The sequence below is a fragment of the Notolepis coatsorum genome (assembly GCF_963971535.1).
Source record: "Notolepis coatsorum genome assembly, chromosome: 11".
NCBI classification, from domain to species: Eukaryota; Metazoa; Chordata; class Actinopteri; order Aulopiformes; family Paralepididae; genus Notolepis; species Notolepis coatsorum.
Genome location: NC_140175.1, coordinates 43,601,281 through 43,617,790, shown reverse-complemented (window position 1 = coordinate 43,617,790; position 16,510 = coordinate 43,601,281). Strand labels below are relative to the sequence as shown.

General features: G+C 46.4%; 1 protein-coding gene across 1 annotated transcript in view; it reads left to right on the top strand.

Annotated features, from left to right (window-relative positions):
- npdc1a (neural proliferation, differentiation and control, 1a) overlaps positions 1-16,510 on the top strand; it is a 97,134-nt gene that overhangs the window by 27,619 nt on the left and 53,005 nt on the right. The window contains exon 2 of the mRNA XM_084324688.1: positions 15,088-15,237. Coding sequence (XP_084180814.1) covers positions 15,088-15,237 — 150 coding nt within the window. The remainder of the gene's footprint in view (positions 1-15,087; positions 15,238-16,510) is intronic.

Sequence of the window (16,510 nt, the reverse complement as noted above, 5' to 3'; positions counted from 1 at the left end):
AGAGAGAGATAAAGTGTAAGCCAGAGAGAGAGATAACGTGTAAGCCAGAGATAGAGATACAAAGAGGTGTGAGTGAGCCTGGCTCATGGTGCCACCAGCCACATGTTGCTAAATAAATGAGCAGAGAAGGCACCACGTGCCACTTCTAAGGCGATAGGGCTGTTGCTGGGCTACGGCTGACTATGGGAACTGAGAGAGGAGAGTTTGTCAAGTCTTTATGAACTGAAACTACTTGAACCAATCATGGATGGCCTCATGTTGAATTGAGTCCCTCTCAGGTGTTTTGTAAATGTTCTGTCCAAACAAGGGAGTCCGGCTCCACCCATCTCCTGTGGCTCTGGGAAAATGAGCAGATGGCCCCTAAGCTCTTTACCTTGAATTAGGGCTGGGAGATATACCGAATATGAAGGTATACTGTCATGGATCCATGCAAAGGTATGGATTTTTACTATACTGTTGTCCAGAATATACATATGGTAAACAGAAATATATATATACTGTACATATGATGTGTTATTTTTAAGTTAAAGGGGAACTATCTTATAAATGGCCTTTTTCAGTGTTTAGCATTGTTTCCTAGCTATGTGGACTTATATTAATAGGATCTATGTCTCTAATTCTCATATTGGCGCATTCTTCCAATTCTCCTCTCACAATATTCACCCTCACTGAACTAGGTCATCTGAAAATGTGCATATCTGTGATGTCAGAGGTTTCTCAGCTGCATAATAATGTGGCAGTTGATGTGGCAGTTGCCACCAGGCCACACAGTGGTTGGAGCCCAGCCTCAAAACGGCTTAAGATCTTGAGGTAGAAAAATGCTGTTTTTGAGTACTTGATTAGAAATACAAAACAACGATTAAAAAAAAAAAAAAAAAACGTACAGAGGTGTTCCATAGACTCACAGGAATTGTGTAAAAGTTCCCAAATAGTGAAAGAAATAGTAAAATAGTTCCCCTTTAATAAAAAATAATTGATTCCTTGCAGCAGTATTAAAAAGTGAGAAATATATAGTGATTTGATATTTTGGCTTTATACCATGGTCTGGGTGTATACTCTTTTCTGATTGCGGCATGCACAGCTGACTTAATAAATTAACGACTGCGTAGGAGAACACACCAATGGCAAGTGGTCCGTCTGACCTCCAACCTACCAAAGTCAGCTCCTGTTACCCCACTCCTTAGAGTGCTGCACTGGCTCCCCATTGCCGCACAAATCTACTTCAAGGCCCTCGACCTGGCATATCGTGCAGCGAACGGCTCCCGCCTACCTCCGGTCAATGGTCTCTAACTACACACCCTCAAGACCCCTACGCTCTTCATCTTCTGGCCGCCTCAGACCCAGTCCTATCCGAGCTCCGGGAGAAGCCACCTATTCTCTGTCCTCGCTCCACAATGGTGGAACGAACTTCCCACCACAGTTAGGACAGCCGAAACCCGCCCAATCTTTTGTCGCTGACTAAAAACACACTTCTTCAATCAATATCTGAAATGAAAGAAGAAATAAAAGATAATAATAAATAACCTTCTTACTGTCTTCTACTATCATGCACTCTTCCACTAATTAATCTTCATTGTCTATATTACTACCTACTATGCTATACTATGCACTCAACACTGCAGCACCCACGTTTCAAGTTCAACACTGTTTGATGAACATTGTTACTCAGCTGAAAGAGTTGTACCCTTCCTGCTGACTTGTCGTACAGAACTTGTAAGTCCATTTGGATAAAAGCGTCAGCTAAATGTCTAAATGTAAATGTAGTGCAAAACTTTCACCAAAGATTTGTGAATGCTTTTATCTTATATTGTTAGCAAATGACCATGGTATGAGTGAGTGAGTGAGTGAATATGTGAGTAAGTTAATGAGAAAGTGAGTGAGTCAGCGAGTCATTGATTGAGTGAGTGAAGGTTTTGTGGCTACGTGACTCACGACACAATGTCGCAACTTTGGGTTTTTCCTCTGCACTCGTGATGGAGGCCATAAATATTCACCAAGACTGTCACAGGTGGATGCACACATAGATATGCACACGCTGCCATATACATGTCTCTCTCTCTCTCTCTCTCTCTCTCTCTCTCTCTCTCTCTCTCTCTCTCTCTCTCTCTCTCTCTCTCTCTCTCTCTCTCTCTCTCTCTCTCTCTCTCTCACTCTCTCTCTCACTCGAACAAAACAAACCCTCTCAGATTACACATGCGTCAGTCGGCCACTCGTTCCCTGAGGCATCGCTGTAATCAATGGCAAAGTGAGATGGCAGATTTGTGCACTTGGCCGTTTGTTTGAGTGTGTGTCCGTCTCCCCATGCTGTATCTATGATGATGATGATGATGATGATGAGGATGTTTGGGACCTAACTAAACCATTCACATGCTGTATCTATGATGATTATATTTTAAACATGACTAAATAATGTCCATGCTGTATCTATGATGATGATGATGATGTTTAAAACATAACTAAACTCATCCATCTCTCTATCATCATCTCTTCCTCCTTCCATCTCTCTATCATCATCTCTCCCCCCTTCCATCATCTCTCCCTCCTTCCATCTCTCTATCATCATCTCTCCCTCCTTCCATCATCTCTCCCTCCTTCCATCTCTCCATCATCATCTCTCCCTCCTTCCATCTCTTTATCATCATCTCTCCCTCCTTCCATCTCTCTATCATCATCTATCCCTTCTACCATCATCTCTCCCTCCTTCCATCTCTCCATCATCATCTCTCCCTCCTTCCATCTCTCCATCATCATTCTCCCTCCTTCCATCTCTTTATCATCATCTCTCCCTCCTTCCATCTCTCTATCATCATCTCTCCCTCCTTCCATCTCTCTATCATCATCTCTTCCTCTTTCCATCTCTCTATCATCATCTCTCCCTCCTTCCATCTCTCTATCATCATCTCTCCCTCCTTCCATCTCTCTATCATCATCTCTCCCTCCTTCCATCTCTCTATCATCATCTCTCCCTCCTTCCATCTCTCCATCATCATTCTCCCTCCTTCCATCTCTCTATCATCATCTCTCCCTCCTTCCATCTCTCTATCATCATCTATCCCTTCTACCATCATCTCTCCCTCCTTCCATCTTTCCATCATCATTCTCCCTCCTTCCATCTCTCTATCATCATCTCTCCCTCCTTCCATCTCTCTACCATCATCTCTCCCTCCTTCCATCTCTCTATCATCATCTCTCCCTCCTTCCATCTCTCCATCATCATTCTCCCTCCTTCCATCTCTCTATCATCATCTCTCCCTCCTTCCATCTCTTTATCATCATCTCTCCCTCCTTCCATCTCTCTATCATCATCTCTCCCTCCTTCCATCTCTCTATCATCATCTATCCCTTCTATCATCATCTCTCCCTCCTTCCATCTCTCTATCATCATCTATCCCTTCTATCATCATCTCTCCCTCCTTCCATCTCTCTATCATCATCTCTCCCTCCTTCCATCTCTCTATCATCATCTCTTCCTCCTTCCATCTCTCTATCATCATCTCTCCCTCCTTCCATCTCTTTATCATCATCTCTCCCTCCTTCCATCTCTCTATCATCATCTCTTCCTCCTTCCATCTCTCTATCATCATCTCTCCCTCCTTCCCTCTCTTTATCATCATCTCTCCCTCCTTCCATCTCTTTATCATCATCTCTTCCTCCTTCCATCTCTCTATCATCATCTCTTCCTCCTTCCATCTCTTTATCACCATCTCTCCCTCCACCTGGTCCCTCCATCTCTGTGCATCTGGTCCTGCTGTGAGTCACACCCCCTGCTGATGTCAGAGGTCTCGTTGCCATGGACGTTGTCATGGTGACAGCTGCAGTGTTTCTGGAGTGGCAGGCAGCCTCAGAGTGATGCTCGGCAGGCTTTGGGGTCAGCTCAAAATAGAAATAGAAATAGTATAGAATTCAGAATAGAAACAGAAATCACAGTTAATCCAGCATTGATAGATAATAAATAATAATAATAAATACATTTTATATAGCGCCTTACATTAGGAATCTCAAAGCGCTTTACATACATGGCATTATAGCATACAGACAAACACAGTACAGGGACAACTTTCACAATGACGACATAGTGGGGATAATACAGAGAGAGGGAGACAAATTAGAGACAAGACAGAGACATTTTTTAAATAAATAATAATACTAAAGTATAGGTCTGTACAGATGTGAAAATGTAAGTGGTGCAGGGGTTGGGGGGTCAGGAGTGTGGGTATGCAAGTTTGAACAGGTGGGTTTTGAGGTGGGACTTAAATGTTTCTACAGATGGGGCTTCTTTGATGTGTAATGGGAGTTGATTCCAGAGTCGGGGAGCAGCGGAGGAGAATGATTTGTTTTCTGTGGATTTAAGGCGGTAGTGTGGTGTGCTCAGAAGGGCTAAGTTGGATGAACGGAGTGAGCGGGAGGGAGTGTAGTGTTGAAGAAGGTTGTAGATGTAATCAGGTGCTAGGGAGTGGAGGGCTTTGTAAGTGAGGAGACAGATCTTAAAGTCAATCCTATACTTGACAGGGAGCCAGTGAAGTGAGGAGAGGACAGGTGTGATGTGGGAGAATTTGGGGCAGCGGGTGATGATGCGGGCTGAGGTGTTCTGAATTAGTTGAAGTTTATGGAGGGATTTAGATGTTGAGCCAATGAGTAATGCATTACAGTAATCCAGATGGGAGAAAATGAGGGCATGAACCAGCTTTTCAGTGTCGGAGGGGGACAGTAGTGGTCTAATGCGTGAAATGTTCCTGAGGTGTCTTGGTGATGTTGTTGATGTGTGGTTCGAATGTTAGTTTGGGGTAAAAAAGAACACCCAAGTGTTTCACTGTGGGGGAGGGAAGGGTAGAGTGGTTGTTGATGGATATGGAGCAGTCAGGGTTTTTACGGAGAAGGTGAGGTGTGCCCATTACAAGGATTTCAGTTTTAGTGCTATTGAGTTGGAGAAGGTTGTGGTTCATCCAGATTTTTATTTCAGAGAGGCAGGAGGAGAGGGCAATAGTAGCAGCAGTGGTGTCAGGAGGGGAGTGAATGTATAACTGTGTGTCATCGGCGTAGCAATGGTATTGAAGACCATGTGTTCTGAAAATGTGGCAGAGGGAGTATGGGACCAAGGACTGAGCCTTGGGGGACACCAGATGTAACAGGGAAATAAGTTGAGGTATGACTGTCCATGGTAGTGAATTGCTGTCTGTCTGATAGATAGGAGTAAAATAGGTGGAGAGCTGAGCCTGTGATGCCAACATTCATTATCTTGTATGTGTTAGAGTAACTAAACACATGGTCATTCTGCTGCCCTAGTGGTGATGTCAGAGTCCCACTTTGGAGGTTCTATCAAAGTCTGTTAAGGTAAAAAGAAAAGAGGTACTCTGACATCACAGATTGGGCTGGGGGAGTGTGCAGCAGGGTGAAAATATCAACCCCTACGACAGGGGTTCTCAAACGTTCTTATACCAGGACCCCATTTTATTTAGGAATGTTTTTGGCGGCCCCACACTTATTGTATTGCATCATTTCAACGTGGAATTAAGGTATATCAAAATAAAAGCACACGTTTTTTTTATCTACTTTTTCTCCCCCTTTTTCTGTATTTTTTCTCCCATCCCAATTTAGTCGTTATGCCAATGGACCTGTCTCAAAACCCTGCCCTCTTTTCTTGATCCTCCAATCACAGCTGTCGCTTACCTCTGACTTCCTCGTACAAACAAAGTTTGTACGAGGAAGTCCGAGGTAAGCGGCAGCTGTGATTGGAGGATCAAGAAAAGGGGCAGGGTTTGAGACAGGTCTATTCCCTTCCCTCCCTTCCTGGTCGTTGCGCACATTTGCCCCCCACTTGCCGGTCTAGGGAGGGTTGAAGACTATCACACATGTCTCCTCAGATACATGCGGAGTCAGCCAGCCGCTTCTTTTCACCTGACAGCGAGGACTCTCATTGGGTGAGTGTAACGCGTGGGATGATCACACTACCTCACCCAGATCCCTTCCTCGCTGAGCAGGCGCCCCGACCGACCTGTAGGAGTCGCTGTTTACAACGACCAGGACCCACCCCACCGGCTTCCCACCCGCTAACACTGCCAATTGGTTAGTATGGACGACCGACCAAGCCGGAGGTACCACTGACAGCTGGATTCGATACCAGTGTCTCTGCAGTGGTAGGCAGATGCTTAGTCCGCTGCGCTACCCAGCCGCCCTAAAAAAAAAAAGCACACGTTGTTGAACTTGATCGTGCATATTTATTAGAACATTTTATTACAGCACTATGTTATCAATACATATTTATAAAACGAGGCACATTAAAAAGAATTATAATAAAAATTGATAAAAAATTATAGAATTACTTGCACTGTCACCTACCCACGAACCCACTTTGGGTCGCGACCCGTAGATTGAGAACCGCTGCCCTAGGACAACAAAATTACTGTGTGTTTAGTTACTCTTTCCCAAGGTTTTCAGTATTTAGGTTATGGCGTCAGGGAGTTTGGAGGCCACTGATACAGCAGGGTTATAGAATAGAATAGTTACTCAAAGTGTCAAGAAGATTAAAGGGATAGATCACAATTTTGGAACCCTACTTTCTGTTTACCCAATGATGTTGTCGGTTGGTCGATTGGAGTCCTTTCTCAGCACAATCCATGCTGTTCTCCATACTGGATACCCGCAGCTCCGCATAGTTAGCCTCCAATTTCTAAAGTGAAACTTACTGAAATCTACTTTGTGTGCACTGTGTGGAGTAGGTTTCACGTAGTTTCAGTCAGCTTGTTAGTCAAGGCTCAGTATTGTAATTGTTCTTCGTATCATAATTTGTCCTTCAAAATAATTCAAGAAATACCTTATTTAACTCAACTATATTTGATTGAAAAAAATTTTTACCCCAGGACATAGTGTAGCTACAGTTCTGTGTAAAGCAACTGTACAAATGTATGCTGATGATTCCACATTGTACTATGCTGCAAAAACTGTCAGTGAATTGGACAATGTTTCAGCTGAGTTAAATATGGTGTTTGATTGGATAAAACGGAATAAGTTGGTACTAAACATCTCAAAAACCAAATCAATTATCTTGGGTTCGAGTCATAAATTGTCATCAATACCAAAAATTTGTTTGAACGTGTCTGACGAACCCATAGAACAGGTAAATAAAGTAAAATTACTGGGCATAATAATTGATAGCCAGCTGTCATGGGCAGAACACATTGATACCATAGTGAAGAAGATGGGGAGTGGTATCTCCATGGTGAGGAAATGTCTTTCTTATGTCCCTACATATATTGTGGGACAGGTGGCGAAATCTTTAATTTTATGTCACCTAGATTATTGTGCACCAGTATGGTCCTCTGCATCCAAAGGTCAACTAAAGAAATTGCAAACTGCCCAGAACAGAGCTACAAGGTTAGTTTTACATTGTTCCATGAGAACAAACACCATCACTATGCACGGGCAACTCTCATGGTTAACGGTAGAGAATAGGCTGGTTTTCAACACAGTTAAATTTTTCAGGAACACTGTCTTTTCGTCTCAACCTGTTCTGTATCGTTAGTGGCTTAGCTTGGCATCGCCTTCTGCACTATCTCGCGTACGTGCACGCGTACTGAATAAACCACAAATGTACCTCTAATACCAGTATTAGTCTGACCACACCCCTCATCAGCTTACCTTCATAAGCAGGTGTGTGGTCACCTGCTCTCCTCCTTCTCGCTTTCACCACAAGGAAGAGGTGCCTCGGTAGATCCCCACACTTGACACCATGATGGAAGAAATTGGATTAGGAACAGCTTGGGAAACAAGGATACGTTGACATCATATCTTTATTTTCTCTCTCACTATTTTCGAGAAAATACGGCGATATTGTCTTCGTACTGGAGTGTCTAGAAGATGATGATCATTCTACAAACCCTCCACCGGTTTTCGTATTGGGAGCACGCCGCTGCATGCTTCTCAACTGCAGTTCCTTGCTGTGTTTGTTGGGGTGAAACCTGTCAGGCCACAGCTGAACTGTCGGACATGCCGCTGTTGTGAGGAGCGGTGCGTTCCAGGTTGGGTGAGTAGTGTTTGCTGGCGGGCTCCACTTGTCTGTTAGTGCTATGGGGGCTACTAGACAAAGTTTATGGAAACCGGCCCCAGGCTAGGGTCCTTTGTTTAGCCGTCTAGGCGACAGAAGGCCTTGGTCTGGCGACCATTATAGTTTTAACTAGTGGGCCGCGACCATTGACACTGGTGATCCCTGTGTGTTCTGGACGAGTGGATTCTCTCTGTCACCGTGTTAAGACCCCATCTTTCATATCCAAATGAGAGTATTCCTTCACGAGGGGATATGTGCATGTAATGTGCGATAGCGGCAGATTCATGTTCAAAGTCAGCTATACAGGCCAGTTGGTACTGTGCTGATTCCGCCGGACGTGTTAATGTCACCGTTGTGAAGCGGTGTTGACGTCTTGTTTTCTCTTTTCTCTTAAAAAGTGAGGAGGGTGCAGAACGGCGGCCTGTCTGGGTGAGTGTTATGTCATTGTTTACATGTTCATAGCTTACGGTTAGCCGGTCGGTGGCCTGGCGCGGGGTAGCTTGGCTTCTCGCGCGCCGCCGGGAGCTCGCTCCTGATCGCGTGCGTCGTAGATCGGCGTCTCGCGAGCGGAAGCGATAGCACCCGAACGGTTGGAGCAGCCGTTAGCTTGATGCTATTCTGTTGAACGTGCTTTGATTTTTAACATGTTTTACACTCTTGACCACGACGTCATCCTTGACAGGGGATGTTCGTCAACCCTGCCTGAGCCTAGACGGGGATTGCGTCAACAAAGAGGGCTGTGTTCTACGGTGGCTTATGACTGCACTTCGCTGATCTGCGTTCCGGGCAGGTACGGGGTTGGCCAGACCCTCATAACACGTCTTCTGGTTTTACCTTGCTAAATGTATTGTGAATGACGGTGTTTTTTTTCCCAAAACGTGTGTTGTTGCAATGCATTTGAGATACGTTGCGGGTTGTGTGTGAGCTGTTTTTGTCACTGGCAGTAGCTTCTCCGTGCAGGTCGTGATGTATTGATCTGGTTGTTGTGTGAGAAACATCATGGTGTTTATGTGTACCGTGTACTCACTACTAAGGCAACTAACCTATGAAGCTATGCTTGGTGACGAGTGAGTAAAAGAATGTTCTTTCTCAGACTGTAATGACAATGGACAGTGAGTTCACACATTAACAGGTTTTCCTGTTTTAACTGGCCGTATTGAGGGTAAAATAGGAGGATTGTGTTTTTCCCCCCCCGGTTCCCTGGGGACTTTATCACCTCCTATCAGACATGTTGTGCATTAATTGTGTCTTTTGTGTGGTAGGGATACGATGTAACTCTCAGCTTGATTGCTGAGGTTGTGCTAAATCTGCTGGAGAAACTTATTTCCTAAAGGGAAATTGGTTTGGTTGCTGTCATGTGTGCTTAGCAAGGCCTGTGGTCGATACTAATCAAGAATGATGTATTCTCTCATTGTGATGATGATGGGTTGTGTGTGTCATGTGACCTACAACTGGGTTGTACTGGCCACAGAAGCACATGTGTATGTTGGACCGGGGTTCTTAGAGCCCTCTCTATTCTGTGTTTTTCCTTAGTAAAAATCAGATAGCAGGTTAGCTCGTGCGCTGTGTGGAGCTGTGAAACGCTTCATAGAGCTGACTATGACTGTGTCATATTCTCTTTTTGTCGTTACGTCGTATCATGGGTGTGGGGTCGTAAAGGGGTGAACTGGTAACCTTTCCTCTCCCCATTGTTCTGTCGGTCAGGGGTACACCCCCTGTCCTTCAAGGTTCCCGTCACGTGGCGGTTCGGCACGTTACGGGGGGGGGGGGGGGGGGGGGGGAGGGAGTTCCTGGTCCCACGGCCTGGTATATTGGGCGTGTGCACCGCAGGAATTCCCCCGCCATAGAGTACGTCACCGTGCGCGTCTCTGTTGGTAGGACTTCCGTGTGCTGTTCAGGTCCATGTGATGGATCTGTTTTCAGGGGGGGTGGTCAGGGCTCCTCCTCACCAAGCGCCTACTCAGGCCTTCTGTGAGTTCGGACTCCTTCTTCCATGTGATCCATGTGAGGAAGCCTCCATCAGAGTACAGAGCCTTCCTCCTCAGATTGTCAAAGTGAGTGGACCCTCTAGAAGGGTCCTTTTCTATTGTATGTATATTCGATTCAATTCGTTTATTGAGTGTGTATGGGTTCGGTGCCTCTTCCCCGGAGGCCCTAAAACCAGTTTTTTACATGGCTCAAGGTGCAATATATTCTTTTCAATCTGTACAGCTCGCGTGGGAAGTCTCTCTGGGGATCCCCGTCTCTTTCCTATGGGAGGGTGGTGGGATGTAAAAATGTGAACATTTTTTACCCCGGCTGTGTAGACTGGGATACATACTGTTGATGCTTCCTTCTTTCTATTCCAGAAGTGTTGGAGTTAGGGAGTGTCACACCCCTCTTGTCGTTCCCCTGGGCGCCTTGGGGATTCAATGACAGGTCTAAATAGCCTGTTCATTGATGGGGGTGTGTCCCGACGCACGTATAGTGCTAGCTCGCTGTAAACAGGCGATTGACTGGCACGCCTTAGTTGCTTGTGGTTGAAACAGCGTTTTTATAAAGCAACTGAGATGGGGGTTTTTCCTCTTCCGGCGACCACATCCCATGACCTGGGTGGGTTGTCGACGGATCCTCGTTCATGTCTGGGGGATGATGACGGGATGGATCTGAACATATGTAGTGGGGTCTCACGCCCTTGGGGTGGGCCACCAGGCGCGGTTCGTCCCGACGTCTGGGTGGCGCCTTCTTTTCATGTTAAGATCAACACGCATATCTGCCCTTCTCCTGGAGTAGGCATGTCGGCGTGGTTAGGGCACGGGACTGGTTCTGGTCACGCTGGTCCAGATCAGTTGAACCCGTTGTCCGCCGGGGATGCAGATCTGCTGTTCTGGTACCCTGAGGGACTTGGGCTTTTTTCAGGGGGAAAAATGCCAGGTCGGTCTGGGTGTCACAGGGTTAAGCGCTATGGAGACCCTGGTTGGGTATGTTTTTACTCAGCACTGTCGTCATGGCTTACAGCCATGCCATTCTGTACGCGCTCGATCTCGTCGGATCTCGGCCGCTACACAGGTTGGTCCTGGTTAGTACTTGGTTGGGAGACCGCCGGGGAATACCAGGTACGGTGTGCTTAGGGGCTGGTTCTCCATTGTTTTTCGCTCCTCTCTCACGCATGGCGAAGAGGGGCCTGTGGGGGTGGTTTTTTGACCTCCTCTGGTGACCCTGTGCTTCCCGTACCGCCAGGCCCGGTCCGAAGTGATGTTTGCGACCCGTAGGCCTGGGTTAACCCTTTTTGGAAACTGAAACGCTTGTACTGCGGTATAGCCGGTGTATACCCGCAGGTGTGTTTTGGAGTTTTTTCTTGAGGGGTTATAGGAACAACCACCGCATTGGGTAACACCGAGGTGGTTGATTCCCTGGTGTGTTGGAGCAGTGTCAACTCCCGGGTTCACCGGTTGAGGGTGCCCCTGCACGTTCATGACGTCTGCCAATCGTGTCAGCCTTCTCTGCCTCGACCCCTCTGGGTGGGGGTTGTTAAATGGAGGCTTGGTCATGCAACACCGCCAGCTTACGCTCCTTCCGCCGGGGCGGCTGTGTTCAGCTGTCCCCTCTGGCGCCTGTCTCGTCCGCAGTCTCCAGGCTAGGGTTAACAGCCTGTTGCCTGGTTTTTCCCCGGTGCGCTGCCTGCTTCCGTTGGTTAACCTTTTTTGTGTGCTTACGGCCATGCTGACTGCCTATTCTGCAGGGTCAGTGTGCCAGGCGGTGTACTATTGGGGGGACGGGGCCCGCTCGGCTTACTGGCCTGGTTGGTTCCGCCTGGGAATACCAGGTGCAGTAACTGAGGGGCCTTTGTCCGAATACGCTGGCGATGTGGGGGGCGGGGCACTACGTGCCCACCTGGTGGGGTCTTGATGCTGGCATCATGGACTTCTCCGGGCCCCCATTCCAGGGAGTCCAGTCCTTTTGGTGGGTCTGGGTCTTCCTTCGTGCTCCGCTGCTACGGCCTTGCCACGGGGTTGGGTTTGCCCTTGACCCCGTGATTCTGGGGGCAGTAACGAGGTTGTTCCTCCGTTCGTTCCCGGGTGGCATGCGGGTTGTGCGTGTGTGTAGTCGTGGGTCAAGCCACGGTCTGCTCACCCTGTGCGTTGAGTTGCTTGAGTGCCTCTTCGCACGGTCGGGTCCGTCGCCCTCCCGTGACGTCCCTAATAGGGGGGCTACCCTCCATTAGGGGGGGTCGGGGGGGCTCGGCCCTCCCTGTTCTGATGGTTTTGGGGGGCTGTCAGCGGGGTGTATTTGTCAGCCAAGTGGCTCCGCTTGGCCTCCCTTGTGCAGAAGGCGATGCCAAGCTAAGCCACTAACGATACAGAACGTTAGGTTATGACTATAACCAAGTTCTGTTAGTTAGGGGCGATGCTTGGCATCGGACGCCGCTGCAGCCCTTGTCCTCACCTTGTGGTGAAAGCTTGGGAAGGAGGAGAGCAGGTGACCACACACCTGCTTATGAAGGTAAGCTGATGAGGGGTGTGGTCAGACTAATACTGGTATTAGAGGTACATTTGTGGTTTATTCAGTACGCGTGCACGTACGCGAGATAGTGCAGAAGGCGATGCCAAGCATCGCCCCTAACTAACAGAACTTGGTTATAGTCATAACCTAACGTTTTCTATACAAACAAATTGTCAGATGCAGTCAGGTTCATTCTTATTTTACTAGGTCAGCTGATGATGGACAGATTATGTTACCACGTCCAAAATCAAATGCTTTAAAGAGGACTGTTGTTTATCGTGCCATCAATCATTGGAATAACTGCCCACTGAACATAAGTAAATTGAATAGTAAAGTGTCTTTCAAATACCACCTGAGAATGCACTACTTAAATATGTGAGCAAAATATTCTGATGTTGATAATGATGTCTACAATGTTTTACTGTTTTTAGATTATCATTGTTAATTGTGATTGTCATATGTATCTCATGTTGTTATGTTTTGTGTTTTGTGTTGTCTTTCTATGTGGACCCCAGGAAGACTAGCTCGCCACTTAGGTGACAGCTAATGGGGATCCTTTTAAACAATAAACAATAAACATTGTACACATATATGTTTATACATTTACAAATTTACAAATGTATTAAAAGTTGAAAGATATGACCCCTTTCAAACGATCTCATATTGCCCCCAAGCACCTGTTAGACCACCTCAGCCCCCTGCTGTGGTGATTACCACTGCCCCCTGCTGTGTTTACCTCAGCTCCCTGCGGTGTTTACCTCTGCCCCCTGATGTGGTGTTTAACTCTGCCCCCTACTGTCTTTACCTCTGCCCCCTACTGTGTTTACCTCTGCCCCCTACTGTCTTTACCTCTGCCCCCTGCTGTGTTTACCTCAGCTCCCTGCGGTGTTTACCTCTGCCCCCTGATGTGGTGTTTAACTCTGCCCCCTACTGTCTTTACCTCTGCCCCCTACTGTGTTTACCTCTGCCCCCTACTGTCTTTACCTCTGCCCCCTACTGTGTTTACCTCTGCCCCCTACTGTGTTTACCTCTGCCCCCTACTGTGTTTACCTCAGCTCCCTGCTGTGTTTACCTCAGCTCCCTGCTGTGGTGTTTACCTCTGCCCCCTACTGTGGTGTTTACCTCTGCCCCCTGCTGTGGTGTTTACCTCTGCCCCCTGCTGTGGTGTTTACCTCTGCCCCATACTGTGTTTACCTCTGCCCCCTACTGTGTTTACCTCTGCCCCCTACTGTGTTTACCTCTGCCCCCTGCTGTGTTTACCTCTGCCCCCTGCTGTGTTTACCTCTGCCCCCTGCTGTGTTTACCTCTGCCCCTGCTGTGTTTACCTCTGCCCCCTGCTGTGTTTACCTCTGCCCCCTGCTGTGTTGACCTCTGCCCCCTGCTGTGTTGACCTCTGCCCCCTGCTGTGTTTACCTCTGCCCCCTACTGTGTTTACCTCTGCCCCCTACTGTGTTTACCTCTGCCCCCTGCTGTGGTGTTTACCTCTGCCCCCTGCTGTGGTGTTTACCTCTGCCCCTGCTGTGTTTACCTCTGCCCCTGCTGTGTTTACCTCTGCCCCCTGCTGTGGTGTTTACCTCTGCCCCCTGCTGTGGTGTTTACCTCTGCCCCCTACTGTGTTTACCTCTGCCCCTGCTGTGTTTACCTCTGCCCCCTGCTGTGGTGTTTACCTCTGCCCCTGCTGTGGTGTTTACCTCTGCCCCCACCTCTGTCTCTCTGTCTGTCTGTCTGTCTGTCTGTCTGTCTGTCTGTCTGTCTGTCTGTCTGTCTGTCTGTCTGTCTGTCTGTCTGTCTGTCTGTCTGTCTGTCTGTCTGTCTGTCTGTCTGTCTCTCTATCTCTCTCTCTCTCTCTCTCTCTCTCTCTCTCTCTCTGTCTGTCTGTCCCTCCCCTCTATAAGTCAATTCACTTCACTGTTTTATCTGCATGATAAAACACCAACAGTAACCTAACAAGGGCAACAGAGACAGATTAACAAAGCTATTTGTGCATAATTTACGGCGCAGATGAGGCGCTTTGAGGCCGCATGTAATTTGCGGCATTTACTGTGGGCTCGGATATTGCAGTATGTCAAAAGTATGTCATACAAAAAGCAGGCAGAAATGATAAATTTGATTCATCATTCATGCATCACTGTGCCTCACTGCATCACTGAGCACAGTTACCATTTTCCTGGAATTTTACTTTTAAAACAACATTGTTCAATATTACACTTACTGTACACTTACTGTAGATTTCTGTATATTTTACTGTATATTTTATATTAGAACGTATATACATAACATAGGAAATGTATATCCCGGACCGTATTTTATTCTTAGGCTTATTTTATTCTTTATTCTTAGGCTTATTTTTATTCTTATTCGTGACTTGTTTTGTCTACCTAAATGTTTACTGTTTACTGTGAGCGATTTGTAGTGCCAAATTTCCCTCAGGATGAATAAAGTATTTCTATTCTATTCTATTCTATTTCAGATTCCAATGAATTCACTAAAGCTCAATTTGTGGTGCCAAATGTAATAATTTCTAATAATGGATTCTTTCTTTTTCTCGATCTTTCTCCTCCCAGCTGACAGTAGGTGCCCTCGCCCTATAGACTGTGCTCAGAAGGGGAGGGATCTCTGCAAACCTGGCTCCTCCCACTGCGGCCCCTGCCACACCCCATTGGTGGAAAATGAGGAAGGACGCTGTGTGGCCAGGAAGAGGCACCGTCCCCATGGTAGGAGAAATCTGTCAACAACAACATACACACAAACCTATTATCTCCAAACGGGGCAAAAGAAAAACAACCTCATTTTCAGATTAACATGTATTCCTGAATTTGTTTTTAATGAGTTTCATGGGCTTCAGGGTCACAGCATAGAGAACCGTGTAAACTGAATACATGCTATGCACCTGTTCCGGCGAAGCCCCCAGGACACGCAGGCAGAGATTCTGGATGAAACTGAAGTAGGAAACTGAATTGTTATACACAGTGGGAGTGTATATAAATATTGCATCCAGTAAAATGTGATAATTACATGGAAGGTGGGAGAGATAATGATAGAGAGAATGGAAAGAGGGAGATGAATGGTAGGAGGGATGAATAATTTAATCTCATTAATTCCATAAGAACGTAGAATAAACATTTACATATATATTTTTTTTAATGGCCATTTGCATGTTCTTGGTATCTGATTCTAGGGACATCTATGAATCTCAGGGAATGTATTCCCAGTGTCAGAAATACTGTTACTAAGCTTGAGTAAATTGTAATGAACCAAATGAGAATATCAATTCAATTATTATAAAAAAAAAATTGTAATCTTTGACTGTGAATAACACCATGCTCAAATTGACCAGACCTGACAAATCTAAGCAAATGAATAAATGGAAGTTGATTAAAGAGAAGGTTTTGTAGATACAGTACTCAATTCTGCCATCCGGACACATGCAATTTGAAATATGATTATAGAATATAGAATATCAGGCCTAAAATGGTTATGCGATTAAAATGCGATTAATTAGATTAATTAATTACAAATCCTGTAATTAATTAGATAACTTTTTTTAATCGCCTGACAGCACTAGTTTCAATGTATGCTCTTGTGCCCGAAATGTTGTGGTTTGGACCAATCAGCGTCCTTTGTGTAACAGATCATCTGGCAGGTCAGGTACAAAAAGAACGGTGTTATTAGCATCACGGTGGTGAACAGGCTTGAGTCAAGGCAGCGACAGTATTACCCCCCAGGCTTGATGTGGGTTGGAACATGTTCACTCTCCCGCTTCTCTCCTTCAATTAGGACGGAACTCTCCATCTCTCCATCTCCCCCCCCGATCCCTTCACCCCCCCCTTCTCCTCTCAGAGGGCAATTGATCCTCCCGATCTCTCTCCCCATCAATCTGTCTGCCCTTTCCTCTCTCCTCTGCCCTTTCCATCATTCTACTCCTTCCTCAGACCCCCCCCCCCACTCTTCTCTTTCTTTCTTTCTTTCTTTCTTTCTTTCTTTCTT